Source organism: Vulpes vulpes, chromosome X (genome assembly GCF_048418805.1).
Source record: "Vulpes vulpes isolate BD-2025 chromosome X, VulVul3, whole genome shotgun sequence".
NCBI classification, from domain to species: domain Eukaryota; kingdom Metazoa; phylum Chordata; class Mammalia; order Carnivora; family Canidae; genus Vulpes; species Vulpes vulpes.
This window is the reverse complement of record NC_132796.1, coordinates 33,290,186-33,306,391: the sequence shown is the minus strand read 5'-3', so window position 1 is coordinate 33,306,391 and position 16,206 is coordinate 33,290,186. Positions and strand designations below refer to the sequence as shown.

The 16,206-nt window shown below is 40.3% G+C and overlaps 2 protein-coding genes across 3 annotated transcripts in view; one reads left to right on the top strand and one right to left on the bottom strand.

Moving 5' to 3' along the window:
- Positions 1-5,960, bottom strand: part of TSPAN7 (tetraspanin 7) — a 127,940-nt gene extending 121,980 nt beyond the window's left edge. Inside the window, exon 1 of the mRNA XM_072744570.1 lies at positions 5,743-5,960. Within this exon, the coding sequence (XP_072600671.1) occupies positions 5,743-5,823 (81 nt within the window). The 5' untranslated portion in view covers positions 5,824-5,960. The remainder of the gene's footprint in view (positions 1-5,742) is intronic.
- RPGR (retinitis pigmentosa GTPase regulator) overlaps positions 5,958-16,206 on the top strand; it is a 295,685-nt gene continuing 285,436 nt past the window's right edge. Inside the window, exons 1-2 of one of the 2 annotated variants that reach the window (XM_072744565.1) lie at positions 5,958-6,163; positions 11,865-11,943. In XM_072744565.1, coding sequence (XP_072600666.1) covers positions 6,104-6,163; positions 11,865-11,943 — 139 coding nt within the window. In that variant the 5' untranslated portion in view covers positions 5,958-6,103. The remainder of the gene's footprint in view (positions 6,164-11,864; positions 11,944-16,206) is intronic. The other variant, XM_072744561.1, reaches the window with a different exon arrangement.

Sequence of the window (16,206 nt, the reverse complement as noted above, 5' to 3'; positions counted from 1 at the left end):
TTTTAACTACAGGGAAAACAAAAGGCTGTGCAAGTATTCATAATACACATACTAAATGGTTCAGCTGTGCATAGGCTTACCTAGTCACATTAATGTAATCACTGACTAGTGCCCTAACTGGAATGATATATGATAAGGATAAATGATATATTGGTGTGTGTGTGTGTGTGTGTATATATATATATATATATATATATATATATATTCTACATACCCCAATATAGAAAGGATGTGAGTGTGAGAGAAAGGAGTGGGAGAGCTGAATCTTCATCTTCCCTAGTGGGAAGACAATATATAACACCTAATACCAGAAAGCTGAGAAGTAGTAGAACAAGTACATTACTTTAAAATGAAGGTAAAATGCTAAAAGCAGGAGTTGGCAAAAGTTGGTAAACATTCTATTGAGCTACCTGGCATATAAAAGCCATTTAATGAATGTTTATTGAATTACACTGATATGCAAAATAGTAAGTATAAACTTTAGTATGTGCCAAGATTCCAACACTTTGTAAAACATTGGGGAATGCTAAGATATTTTTCTCCACTATTTAACCCAAGGACCTAAACTTTATGAGTGACAAATGAAAAAAAAGAAAAACATTTTAACCATTATTCTCTTAAATCCTCCTCCAGAAAGGTTAGTGATGCTTACCAAATGAAAAAAAAAAAAAGAATCACTCATATTTTGCCCTAAGAGAATTTGATAGCACTATTGATAAGCTAATCAGGTCCTTGGATATTCAAAGAAGAAATCAAATCCAGTATATGCTGGAATGAAGTGAAGGATATTTCTCTTCATATATTATTTAGTGGTTTTCGATGTGGATTTATAACTCACATGAATGTCTAAAACACATTAAAAATTACATATCAAAACAGAATTTACCTAATAAGTGGTATATTTATAAAGTATCCTGCTTTTTGTTGAAATTATATTTGTCATGAAGAGATATTTTGCTTCGTATTAGGACAAAATAGATATCTTTTTTGATTCAAGTTTAAAACGTTAAATTCCAATTAAAATTTTAGGTACTAAAATGTCTGGCAAACTAGTTGATCTTTTATGATCTTTTACTATATTTTTATACATGGTAACTGAACTACCATTAGGATAAGCAGTTCTTTATAAAGTCCTCTATATCCCATGTTTGTATACATCAACGTCAGGAACACATTTAAATCACGGCAGGTAGACTGGAACAAGCAGTGTTTTTAGAAAGCCTCTCAATTAAGGTAAATTGAAATAAATGAGCCCAAGAGTAGTCAATAAAATTTCATTTATTCATTCATTAAGTAAATACTTCCTGGGTAACCTATTATGTGCCAGGAACTGTTTGCTAGTCTTTGAAGCACAGAATATCTTACTCCTAGATGTGTTTTTTCCTCCTCTTCTATAAATCTGAAAATGAAACATACAAATCAGGGAAAATAAAAGGATCCATTTACCTAGCATTCAGGTGAAGTCATTTACTGGAAGACAAATCATCTTAGCCATTTAGACACTAGTATATAGAGAAATACCTACCTTTTATCCCCTCAAAATGATTACAGTACACCGTAGAGATTGTTTTACTTCTCACTTGGGATTGTGTTGAGCATGCTCTGGCATGGTGGTTCCAAACATCAGTAAACAGTTTTGCACAAGACTCTCTTTCTCTTCATAGGACTTAACTGCTATGTAAATCTGATAGTATAGAGGTTGTAAGGACTGTTAACATTTTGAGCCAGATAATTCTTTGCTGTGAGGGCCTGTCCTGTGCTTTATAGGATGTTTAGCAGCACCTGTGGCCTCTATCCCCTAGATGCCAATATTGCTCCATCCCCAGCTGTGACCTAAAAGGTCGCCAGACATCGCCAAATGTCAGGGGATAGGTGGACAATAATGTCTCCTGTTGAGAGGCATTGCTTTAGAGGAACACCTCAGAAGGGGAGAGTGACTGTAGACAGAAGAGGAGCCAGATAAAACAAAGATCTCTTCCATAGCATTAGACTTCTGCTTTAGTAAACAGTTACATCTACCTCTTGATGCTACTGGTCTACCACCATTTTAAAGTCAAATGTCTTCTCGTCCTAAGTCTAAACTGAAGCAAGGGATGAGAGGTAGTCTTATTAAAACAATTTACAAAAAACACAAAGCAAACAATTCTGCCTAATATTCCCACCATATTCCATTTAAAAGAACACAAATTTATTTTATTTTTTAAAAGATTTTATTTATTTATTCATGAGAGACACAGAATGAGAGAGAGAGAGGCAGAGACACAGGCAGAGGCAGAAGCAGGCTCTATGCAGGGAGCCCAATGTGGGACTCGATCCCGGGATCCAGGATCACACCCTGGGCTGAAGGTGGCACTAAACTGCTGAGCCACCCAGGGATTCCCCCCAAGAACACCAATTTAAAGAACATTTTTGTTAATTACCTAATCTAACCCCAGAAGTTTTGACAGATATTGGAGTACCTACTATGTGCCAGACATAGTTCTGGGTTCTAGAAAAAGATAAATTCCTCAACTGTATTTACTGAATTGATAAATCATTCTAATAAACTGCATTTTCTTCATGATCATGGATTTGGCAAAAGATTCCTAGGACACCAAAAACACAAGCAACAAAAGAAAAATCGGTAAACTGGACTTTATCAAAATAAACTTTGTACTTCAAAGGACACCATCAAGAAAGTGAAAGGGCAACGCACAGTATAGAAGAAATATTTACAAATGATATATCCAATAAGAGCCTAGAATCAAGAATATATAAAGTACATTTGTAACTCAATGATAACCCAAATAAAAAATGGACAAAGGATATGAAAAGACATTTCTTCCAGAAAGATATACAAATGACCAAGAAGCACATAAAAAGATGCTTGACATCATTACTCATCAGGGAAATTCAACTCAAAACCACAATGAGATACCTATGAGGATGGCTAGAATCACAAAGTCAGATAATGACAAATGCTGGTGAAGATGAAAAGAAATCAGAACCCCATACACTGCTGGGGGGAAAACAGTATTGCAGGTCTTCAAACAATTAAGCATAGAGTTATGATATGACCCAGCAACTCCCAGCAAAGAGAATTGAAAATAGATGTTCATACAAACATCTGTACATGGATGTTTATAGTAGGGTTATTCACAATATCCAAAAGTAGAAACAACCCCAATGCCCATCAATGGACAAATGGATGAACGAAATGTGATCTAGTCATACAACAGTTTTATTAGGAGATAAAAAGAAGGAACATGGAGGAATCCTGAAAATATTACATCAAGTTGAAGAGAGCATTCACAAAAGACCACATACTATATGATTTATATGAAATGTCCAGAATAGGGAAATGTACAGAGACAGAAGGTAGATTAGTGATTGCTTGGAGAGGGAAGGTGGGAGAATGATAACTAAATGGTATGGAGTTTCTTTTTCAGGTAATGAAAAGGTCCTAAAATTGGGGTGATGGTTGCAGCTATCTGTGAATACACCAAAAACCACTGAATTGTACATCATTAAAAGGGTGAATTATATAGCACGTGAGTTATATTTTAATAAAGCTGTTAAAAAAAAGCAACCAGCATTTAAAGTACCGTGGGAAACAGGGCATTTGGACAACATTTTATTAATGAGGATGTCATATTTAAAATATTCTCAAATCTGGAGAGATCTCATTCTTTTGGTTGTGAAACGATTAACTGAATGCTATTTAAACTACTGAAAACGCTCCAGGTAAAATTTTAAGATTATAAAAAAAAACTTTAAACACATGCATCACGAACTTCAGACGACATAAAATGCAGTGTTTATGATGTATTAGAGGGCATTAAGTAATTATATACACGGGGTGGGGGTGGGAAGTAAGCAAGCAGAGTTAAAGAGATCAGATGAAAAGCCTCAGTCTAGAGGACTCTCTTCACCAGCCTGCAGTGATGCTGGAAGAACAACACTCCATATATACTGTAAATCTAATTTTTCAGGACGCTAAAAATAATCACCCATATGATTTACTCCAGTAACAAATAGGAAGTCAAGTAAATACTAAAGTGCCAAACACAGAGATTTAAGGAATTAAAAAAAAAAAAAAAAAACTAAACCAGTTCCCAGGAATGGCTACTGGAAAGTTTCGGCAAAAATTTTCAACCTGTGTCGTTTTCAGACCAAATAAAGTCCATTTCGGTGTCTGCCTTACGTGATATACCGGTTAATCCAATCCTATCTCACTGCAGAGCTCTTGGAATGTCTGGTCCCCAGAGCCCACAGTTTCCCGACCTGAAGAATCACCAATGCCAGTGACAAGAAAATACCAGCGCGCGGGGGTGGGGGGGGGGGCGCATTAGAGATTTTTTTTTTCATCCTTAATAAATCTCAGATCCTGCCTTTATCATTACAAACAGCCGGTTCGCCATCAACCCAAGTCTGGGTACCTCACACAGTACTGTGCCTGGTTTCGAGCCAAAACTAGGGCTAATTGGGGTGTTGGGGTGACACAGAGAAAAAAAGCAAAGGCGGGATTAGCTTCTTCTACAGAGCCTCAGGTTTCAAAATGACTGCCTTGGAAAGGTGAAATGACCCAAATTATTGGGGAGGGGGCAGGGAGAGGCTGTAACAGACATTCATTCTCCTTCTGGGTGGTTGTGGCTTGGTGTGGAAAATGGGGAACTTGAGGAGGGAGGGGGTTTCTACATGAAAAGAGAAACAACAGGGAACGGGTCTTTAGGTGCCACCCACCCCTCCAAGTGAATCACTGCAGTGTCAGCCCTGCACTGATTCCACGAATTGCCAAACAGGATGAGGTAAGGCACAAGCCTTGCCCCCCCTCTCCTCCACCTACCCCCGCGCGCAGAAGGGCGCATCCCTCCGCGAGGTGCACCACGCAGCCCCCCGAGGCCTCAGCTGAGGGGTTGACGTCACCCTTCTGCATTGAGCTTCAAGGACTGGGAGCAGCACTGGTTAGATGGGAAGTAGAGTTGGGGCGCTATTGCTGTCACCAAGTGGCGGGGGTCCTCCCCCAGGACTCTGCGGATTAGGTTCGCGCAATGACAGAAAGACCAGATAAAGACCGGAGAGGCGTGGGAAAAGGGTCGTAAGACCCACCTCTCGGGTCGCCGAGGAAGCTCAAAGATGCCCCTAGTTTATGTAAGACCCTCTCTTCTCAGTGCGTCTCTGCGCGACGGCAGTTCCCTCTCCCCATCGGAGCGCCTGGGGGGCTCTGGTCGCCCTTGCCCAGCCAGGCAGGCACAGGACTCCTGGTGCCTCCCTCTCGCAGCCCCGAGGGCTTGGAACTAACCAGGAATCTGGGATCAAACCCAGTGCTCCCGCGCCCTCTCCCAGCCAGGTTAGCTCCTGGAGGCACAGCGAACAGGCTGATATGGAAGGTCGGGGAGGGGTGTCCAGAGAGGGGAACGGACGAATAAACCCGCAACTTTCCCTAGAGGCTGACCCTATCCCGCGAGCTTAAAAAAATAAATCAGTGCATTAAAACAAATTTGGGAAATGTCGACAACCTGCAGTCACCGCCACCACGCAGCCCCTTGCAGCCTGCGCCGGGCGGGGTCCAGGGTCCCAGCAGCCCCAAGCTTGCACCTCGCCATCCTGCAGCCCCAGCCCAGCCCCCTGAGCCTATCTCCTTAAGGAGGGGACCGGGATGAGATTTTTGGTTTGGGTTTTTCCCACTCTTCCTTTTCCCCGAGCATCACTAAAAGGATTGACAGCCGGAGGCCCGGCCACCCGCCCAGCGTGGCCACTCACCCAGAAGACGAAGGAGTAGATGATGAGGAGGGTTTTGAGACAGGTTATCACAGGTTTGGTCTCCATTCTCCTCGATGCCATACTACAGAGCTCCGGCGGCGGCGGCGGCGGCGGCGGGCGGCGGGCGGGCGCGCGGGAGGGGGGAGGAGGCGGGGCGGGGCGGGGCGGGGGCGCGTGCAGCGAGAGGCCCCGTGCGCGCGCAGACGAGCCCGTGCGCCTGCGTGAGCGCGCACTCCGCGGGGCTCCGATTTAAGGAGTCGGGCGGCCAGCGACTGCGCATGCTGAGAAGGCCGCCCGCGCCGGCAAGCCCGCGCAGGCTCAGGTCCCCAGGCGCAGAGCCGGGCTGGGCCGCGGGGAGGGAATGGAAGAGCCTGGGGCGGGGTCGGAGGTCAGCGCCAGCCCTTCCAGGCCGCCGACGCACGTAAGTTTCTGCTTGATGCACCGTAGGGCTTTACGTTTCTAGGCCTGTCTGCACCTGACGACACGAGCTTTATTGGTATCCCCGAAAAGCAGTCACGTTTCTGCATTTAGGCGCCCCACCAGGCCTTCTCAGCTGGAAGTGGCCCAATAGTCGTGTCCTTGGAACGAGCAGGCCCATGTCTGTGCCAGAAACAGACTGTGACAGGTGGCCGAGATACAGCCGGAGGGATGGTCAGGAACCTGGGAACTCAGACACCCCAAACCCTCGCCACCACAGAAGTGCCATTTTTTAGAGGTCCTCACATTTTGAAATGATGCCCAATGACAAGCGTATGCGTGAAGGTACCATTCTTCCTGCACATAAAATGTTTAGCAGATAACAGAAAAAAATTGTTTAAAGTGCCTGAGAACCATATTTTCCCACCCTAACAAGTTCAAACCACCTCACACCCAGGCAAGACAGAGTTGTATCAAGGTCAAAAAATAATGTTCAAAAACAATTCAGAAGTTCCTCAAAAGCTAAACATTAGAGATGCCATATGACCCAGCAGTTCTCCTAGATATATAGGAGAACTGAGAGAGAGATTTGAAAACAGGTATGTGAAAAGCTATAAACATGAATGTTTATAGCATTATCATAGCCCAAAAGCAGGAACAATTTTAATGTTCATCAGTTATACATGGATAGACATAGTAAATCCAATCCATATGGTGGAAAATTATTTGGCCACAAAAAGGAATGAAGTACTTATACATGCTACATGTATGAACCTTGAAAATCTGCTAAGTAAGCTAGACACAAAAGACCAGTGTTGAATGATCCACATATAGGCAAAGTCCGGAATAGACAGATCCACAGAGACAAAAATAGAGGTTGCAGGGGAATTGGTGGCAGGAATAAGGAGTGACTATTAATGAATAGGGGTGTTTTTTTGGTTTTTTTTTTTTTTTTTTTGGAGTGACAAAGATTCTGGAATTCGATAGTGGTGATGGTTGCACAATTTTGTGAACATACTAAAAACCACTGAATGGCACACTTTAGAAGGGCGGCTTTTATGACATGTGAATTATATCCCAATAAAAGAATTATGTACACTCCACCCAGATTTCCTGTGGCTGGCTTGTAGAGGAACATACAGTACAGATTCTGTGGGAGATTTAGCTTGATTCCTGAGAGATTCTGCAGTCAAAACAGCAACACTATCACAGGCTAACTCTATCATGGATGATGTTAAGGACACCTTCTGAGAAAGAGTAAAAAGCCGGTCAATAGGCTTAAAGAAAGCCTGCCAAGGTCAGTTGTTGCAGGAGTAATTATTACCTCCAGTAAGTTTAACATGGTCCCAGGTCAGTGAGGTCATTGTATAAACAGGACACAAACAGGAGGAAGAGGAGAACCTGCTTAAGGAAATGATCAGCCATAACAAAAGAATACGTGGACATAGAGGGGAGTGGAGAGGAATATGGGTGCAGGTGAAAAAAAAGATTAGGAACAGATTGGCAAGGTTTCTGTTATAAAGGAAGTTCCTGCACAATTATTCTCAATGCTGGTTACTCATTTGGATCACCTGGAGAGCTTATATAAAAAAGCAAAACCTATGACTGCCTTTGCCCCATCTCTAGTAGCCTGAATCATTTGGTCTCAGCAGTTTCTAAGTTCTTCAGGTGGTCCTAATAGGAATCAAGAGTTGGGGAATGTTGTCTCTATTGCAATGAGCTTAAGCCCAACTTCAGAAAGGAGCTTTATAGTACCTAGGCAGTAGCAGGAAAAGAATACTGAATACTTCAAACCCAGTATCTATGCTTAGCCTCAATAGGTCTTGCCCATGCATAATAACTCTGTAAAGGAGTCAGAAATCTCAATTTTCAACCTAACCTATGATACTGCTGAGTATCATAGATAATTTTATGAGTTAACACATGATCTTCACAGATGGTGCCCATCAGCTCAACTATTTTACAGTTTGGAACTTTCTGAGGATTAGGTCCAGATTCTTGAAAACTTGGACTGTTCTAGCAAAAAAGCGATTATTTAAATGTAAAGATAAATGAATATTCAATAACATAATTCATGGGTAAATTAGCAGAGCTCATCGCTAAATCCTTGTTACTCAGATTGTGGTCTGGGTGATTTCATAGGGCGACAAACCATTCCAGTTTTTCCAGGACTGAGGGGTTTCCTTGCACTCTGGATTTTCATTGCCAAAGCAAGGAAAGTCATTGGCAAACCAGAACAAGTCGGTCACCCTATCCTTGAAGCAGCATCCACTGGGAGAGCTTATTGAAAATGCAGAACCTCGGGCCCCACTCTGAGCCCATGTTAACAAGATCTCTAGGGTATTCACATGCACAGTAATGACCTTCAGTACCTGAGAAAGTGATCCTACTTGGAAATAGGGTTGTTGCAGATGCAAGTATTTAAGCTGCAATGAGGTCATACTGGAGGAAGGTGGACCCTTAATGCAGTATAGTGGGTGTCCTTAAAAGAAGAGACATGAGGAGGGTCCATGTGAAGGCACAGAGACACATGGGGGGAAGGCACGTGGCCAGAGTGACACAACTGCAAGCAAGCAAGCCGAGGAATACCAAAGAACTGAAAAGGCAAGAAACAAATTCAGTCTCGGAGGGGCCGTGGCACTGCTGACGCTTTAATTTCAGACTTCTGGCCTCCAGAACTGTGAGAGAATAAATGTCATGTAAGCCACACATTTTGTGGGACTTTGTTAGAGCAGCCACAGGAGACCAATAACATGTCTAAGATTCACTGATGTACAGTTGCTCCAGATATAATCACAGCGACCAGCCATGTCACCCAGCAGTTCCACTGCCAGGTATATAACCAAAAGAATGGCAAACAGGTGTACAAACAAAAACTTGTATGTGAATGTTCACAGCAGCACCAGTCACAGTAGCTGAATGGTGGAAGCAGCCTAAATGTCTACCAGCTGCCAAACAGATCAACAATATGTGGTCTCTCCATACAATGGAATATTATTCAATCATAAAAAGGAATGAAGTGTTGACACCTGCTACAACACAGATGAATCTTGAAAACCTACTAAGTGAAAGAAGCCAGATACACAACCCACATATTGTATTATTACATTTGTATGAACCATCCAGAACAGGCAAGTCCATCGAGATAGGAAGCAGATGAGTGGTTACCTGGGGCTGGAGGAATGGGTAGTGGGAAATGACTACTTAGTAGTTCCAGGGTTTTCTCTTGAGGTGGTGAAAAAGTTTTGGAGCTAGACCGTGGTGATTGTTGTACAACATTGTTAATGTACTTAATGCCACTGAATTGTACACTTTAAAATGGTTAAAACTGTAAACTTTGTGAGTATTTTATCACACAAATACAACAACCACAGAAAGTCTAGAGGCCCTGGGGCCTGAAGGAATTCTGCATTTGGGGAGCTGGCAAAGTCATCAAGGCTCAATAGCAGGGGCAAAGATGGTATACAGGAGGCGGGACAGAGGTCAGCCCTTGCAGGTTCTATTAGCTGATAATAAGAATTTTAATACTTTGCCTAAAATAATGGAAGCTTTGGATTTTTATTTGCCTTAAATTCAGCAGTACTTCCAGGAGAACTGGACTGCCACCAAAGCACCTACGTGGTCCCTGCTACCAACGCCCCCTCAATCTGTTGTTCACACAGCCACCAGCATAATCTTTTTCAAACACAACCATATCATGTCACTCTCTTGCATAAAACCCTCCAGTGGCTTCCAGTCATTGTACAATGAATTAAATTTCAACCCTCTACCCTGACTTTGCAAGCATTCAGGAGCTAGCTCTGACATCTTCCATTATTCTCCCTTTACCACTGACTGCACTTTAGCTGCTCTGGCCTCCTTTCTGTTCTTTAGTCAGACTTCCTTCCACCTGAAAGCCTTCACCCTGGCCGGTCCTATCATTAGAATGCTTACTCCCTTCCTTCCTGCCATTCAGATCTCAGTATAGTTGTCACCTCAGAAAGACCCATTTCAGACGAAAATAGTCACCCAGTCCAAAATAGCCACACAGTACCTATCTGCTCTAATTGCCTACATTACACTCAGCTACCATTTTCTTATTCGTGTTTTTGTTTTGTTGTCTGCCTCTCCTGCCAAGCTCCCCATGGCAGGTGTTTTTGTCTAGTGTATTCACTGTCATATCCCCCACCACCTATATGCAGCAGCAACTCAGAAAATGTTGACCAAATGGATGGTACATAGTTGTCCCTCAATAGATGATTGCTGACTCATTGAAGAAGGGTGGACCTTGCAGTATGAATAAGATAATGGTGTTGCTTGGGGAAAGGAGAAGGATATCATTATAGGCCAGGGTGCAGCATGAACAAAAGCAGAATGCTTCCTGCGGAGAGTGGTGAGGTGCACCAGAGGAACTAGAGTAGGACAGGTTGCAGAAATGCAAGGCTGTGATGGAGGAGGGCCTTGCTAAGGCCCAGTTACTCTTGCATAGGCAGTAGAGAGCAGTGAAGAGCCTTTCAGTAAGAGTGACATGATCTGACCTGTGTTTCAGGGAAGTAATTTTGGGGTTATGAAGTAACTGCAATCACCTTTCTGGCAGTTGATGAAGGCTGGACCTCAGGAAGTGGCAGTGAGGCTGGAGGAGGTGAAAGAGCAGCACATCTCAACTCAGGCTGCATAAAAATTCACTGGACAGCTTGTAGACTCGCAGATGCCTAGATTCCATCCCCTAGAGATTCTGACTGACTCAGTCTCTCTGGAGCCACAGGAATCAGTATTTTGTAAAAGCTCCACAGATGCTTTAGCTGGGATTGAAAGCCCTAGGGCAGATAAACTATTTATAAATCGAATAGACAAGAGGCACCTAGGTGGCTCTGTTGGTCCAGTATCCAACTCTTGATTTCAACTCAGGTCCGGATTTCAGGGTCATGAAATATAGACCCGTGTCAGACTCCACATTAAAGCCTGCTTAAGATTCTCTCCCTCCCTCTTCTTCTATCCCTCTCTCCGCACCTCTCCCTCTCTGGAAAAAATAAAGGGGGGGGGGGTCAGCCCTCAGGACTGAGTGGATTTGGGTAATGAAGGAAAAGGAGGAACTGAGTATGACTTTTAGTTGGCATAAACTTGGAGGGCAGTTTCTAAAATGCATAATCCCAAAATAGAGTCCATCCAAGCAAGAGACTGCTTTATAGTTACTACAAAGTATGTGTATGAAGAACTTTTTAGTCCCAAAGGGAATTTTTTTTCTGATAAGAAAGAAGTCATAGGAAAATATGCAATATGACCTCAACTATGTAAGAATATATAGAGACAAAATTAGAAGAAGATGTGTATAAAATTGAGACACCTGACTGGCTCAGTAGGTAGAGCAAGTGACTCTTGATCTTGGGGTTGTGAGTTCAAGCCCCACCTTGGGCACAAGATTACATTTTTAAAATGTGTATAAAATTTTCACACTGGTACCTCTGGGTGGTGAGGTTATAAATGATTTTCTTTTCTTTTTTAATATTTACTATCTTTCCTAGAATTTTGAAATGATCAGATCTCACATTTTTAACGGAAAAGGAGAATATTTATAATGGAAGCCCTCTCAAAAGATTAAAACACTAAAGTTGTAGGACTTAATAAGGGGGGAAGAATCTTGAACTGTTTGAAAACTTGCTTAGATGAAATTTGTATGTGTATTCATCTAAATTTCTATATTTATTCATATATCTGTGTGTTTCCAGGGTCCCTACCTGAACACAAAGATGACTTTTACTCTGAGTATCAGAAACATCTGCAGGAGTGACACTGCACCTGCGGAAGGTATGTTTGTAAAAGCCACTCAAGAAAGCACTCAACGAGAGGAGAGAACTGAACTCTGCAAATTTGATTTAAGTAGGCTTCATAAGCATCAGAGGTTTAGGTTTGTTTTGAGGACAGCTCCATAGGACATGGATGAGGATGTAGAATGAATGATGCCTTTTCCTCATATGGATTTACCCCTGAGCCTTGGGAAAAGCATGTGTTAAAAAAAAAAAAAAAGCTAAATGAGAAAAAATTTCATAAAGATACTAGGAGCCCAAAGTTTTGTAGCCAATATAGCCTGCTGAACAAAATATTAACAGGGACAAAGGGTACTGTTCTCATTTCAACAGACTGGCAGTTGAGTGTCTCAGAACATGGGGTGGGAACACATTCAGACAACTTCCTCAAACAGCACAAGCTAAAATGAAGGAAAAGGCCAATGCCACTTATTGACAGGATTATATTTGTGAGACTCCAGTAGCAGCAGTAGGTAATAGGTAGGAAGACTGGGTTTATAAATTCAAGTGCTGCCTCCTTTTATATTTGGGGACTTCCTGAATATGTTGGGAGGAATTTGAGAGGGATTGAAGTTCTTCAGTTTTAGAGGTGTTTTTTTTTTTTTGACTGAGCAATTGCTTCCCTAGGATTTTGCCCTACAAAAATAAATAGGTGCACAAAATAAACTATAAGGTTACTAATTGCAAAATTCATGATTGGAAGAGTAAAAAATGGAAACAACACAAATACTCATAAATAGTATCTTGCCAGTTAGTCATTTATTCGATAAAGTTTTTGAGTATCTGCTATTTGCCAGGCACTTTTCTAAGCACTGGGGATAACTGTGACCAAACCAAATCAAGTCCCTGTCCTCAGGGAGTGTGCACTCTACTGGGGAAGATGAACCATAAAAATTTTAGACGTGTACTGAGGGGGGCACTTGACGGGATGAGCACTAGGTGTCGTACTATCTGTTGGCAAGTCGAACTCCAATAAATATATATATATATATATATATATATATTTGGTGAATATGAAAACAATAGAATTGATAAATAGAAAACATTTTTAGCCTATCTATACTATAGAATTCCATGATAGAGGTTTTTAATATTAGATACATTTAGCTGTATTAAAACAAAGGTCCTTCAAGATATAATACATAATATATAATTTTTTACTTATAAAAGCAAGTTATAGGAGAGAATTATAATCCTGTATAAATAAAAGAATAAAATGTAGAATAGAATATAAGAATGTAAGAATAAAATGTAGAATATAAGAATAAATGTAGTAGAATGTTCATATGGAGGAAAATACATGACAATCTTTGAGCAGTGAGTTGTATTATGGAATTTCAGCAATGAAAATGCTCATTTGTTTTCTTTACAAGCAATATTACATTTATAGTAAAAAATAAATTATTAAAAAGAAACACTGTGTATAGAGGATAAACCCTAGAAATGCTTTTTGAAAAATTATTATTGGGATCTCATATTTATCCTGCAGCAATTGGATGTAGGGAAATGCAGATAAAACTTTTGTGTATTTGGCATACAATACAAAAATGTATAAATGTGACTTAAGAATAATCCCTTCAGATCTCAACCAAATGGCAATACATAGTACATCTTCTTTATCCATTTATCTATGAATGGACACTTGGGTTGCTTCCATATATTAGCTATTGTAAATACCGCAATAAACAGGGGTGCATGTATCTATTCGAATTAATGTTTTCATTTTCTTCAGGTAAATGTTCAGTATTGGAATTACTGGATTATATGGTAATTCTGTTTCTAATTTTGGGGGAACCTCTATACTATTTTCCACAGTGGCTGCACCAATTTGCATTCCCACCAAGAGTGCACAGGCATTCCTTTTTCTCCACATCCTCGCTCAAACTTGTATCTTGTCTTTTTGATATTAGCCATTTACACTGGTATGAGGTAATATAGCTCATTGTAGTTTTGATTTGCATTTCCCTGATGATGAGTGATGTTGAGCATTTTTTCATGCATATGTTGGCCATTTGTATGTCTTCCTTGTAATAATGTCTATTCAGATCTTCCCTTTTTTAACTGGATTATTTGGTTTTTTGGTGGTGAGTCGTAGACGTTCTTTTTGTATTTTGGATATTAATCCCTTATCAGATACATCATTTGGAAATATCTTCTCCCACTTAGTAGGGGAGAAGAAAGTTCTCCCTTTTCATTTTGTTGATTGTTTACTTCACCGTGCAAAAGCTTTTTATTTTGGTATAGTCCTAGTAGTCCATTTTTGCTTTTGTTTCCCTTGCCTGAGGAGACAGATCTAGAAAAATGTTGCTAAGACCAATGTTAAAGACATTATTGTCTATGTTTTCTTTTATGAGTTTTATGGCTTCGGATCTCACATTTAGGCATTTAATGCATTCTGAGTTTATTTTTGTGTATGGTGTAAGAAATTGGTCGTTTCATTCTTTGCATATAGCTGTCCAGTTTTCCCAACACCATTTATTGAAGAGAATGTCTTTCTCCCACTGTATATTTTTGCCTCCTTATTTTGCCTCCCAGAAATAGATATATCTATGGACATATAGATGTGGGGTTACTTCTGTCATCTCTATTGTTCTGTTGTTCTATGTGTCTATTTTTGTGCCAGTACCATAGTGTTTTATTATAGCTTTGTAGTATATCTTGAAATCTAGAATTGATACCTCCAGCTTTGTTGTTCTTCCTCAAGACCATTTTGGCTATGTGTTTTTTTTTTGTGGTTCTATATACATTTTAGGGTCATTTGTTCTATTTCTGTGAAAAACTATTGATATTTTAATAGGGATTGCATTGAATCTGTAGATTGCTTTTGGTAGTATGGACATTTTGACAACATTAATTCTTGCAATCCATGAGCATGATATATCTTTCCATTTCTTTATATCAATTTCAGTTTCTTTCATCAGTGTTTCATAGGTTTTAGAACACAGCTTTTTCACCATATTGGTTAAGCTTATTCCTGGGTATTTTATTCTTTTTGTTGAAACTGTAAATGGAATTGCTTTCTTAATTTCTCTTTCTGCTACTTTATTATTAGTGTATAGAAATGCAACAAATTTCTGGGGTACCTGGGTGGTTCAGTTGGTTAAGCATCTGCCTTTGGCTAAGGTCATGATCCCAAAGTCTGGGATTGAGCCCAGTGTTGGGCACCCTGCTGAGCAGGGAGTCTGCTTCTCCCTCTGCCCCTCCCCCTACTCGTGCACTCTCTCTTTCTCTCTTTCTCTCTCACTCTCAAATAAATAAAATCTTTGGAAAAAAAGAGACGTACAACAGATTTCTGGATATTGGTTTGTATATTGAAACTTCTGCATATTAATTTGTATACTGAATTTATTCTAATAGTTTTTGGGTGGAGTCTTTAGGTTTTTCTATCTCATCTGCAAATAGTGGCAATTTTACTTCTTCCTTACCAATTTGAATGCTTTTTATTTCTTTTTCTTGCCTGATTGCTGTGACTAGGAATTCCAGTATTATGTTGAATAAAAGTGGTGATAGTGGACATCCTTGTTTTGTTCCTGATCTTAGAGGAAAAGCTCTCAGTTTTTTCATCATTCTGTATGATGCTAGCTGTGGGTTTTTCATATGTGGCTTTCATAAGTTGAGATATGCTCCTTGTAAACCCACTTTTTTGAGGGTTTTTATCATGAATGGATGTTGAATTTTGACAAATGCTTTATCTGAATCTATTGAGATGATCATATGATTTTTATCCTTCATTTAGTTAATGTGGTATTCACATTGATTTGCAGATATTGAATCATTTTTGCATCCCTGGAATAAATTCCACTTGATTGTGGGAAATGATCCTTTTAATGTATTGTTGAATACAGGGTACTAATATTTTGTTGAGGATTTTTGTATCTGTGTTCATCAGGGATATTGGCCTATAGTTTTCTTTTTCGTATTTGTCTTTGGTTTTGGTATCAGGGTAATGCTGGCCTCATAGAATGTTTTCTATTTTGTGGAGTAGTTTGAGGAGAATTGGTAGTATCTCTTTTTTTAAATGTTTTTGAGAATTCGCCTGTGAATCCATCTGGTCTCAGAACTATGCTTGTTGGGAGTTTTTTGATTACTGATTCAATTTCACTGCTAGAAATTGATCTCTTCAGATTTTCTACTTCTTTCTGATTTAGTTTTCAAATATTTTATGGTTCTAGGAATTTATCCCTTCCTTCTAGGTTGTCCAATGTGTTGGCATATAATTTTTCCTACTAGTTTCTTATAATCCTTTGTATTTCTGTGGTATCAG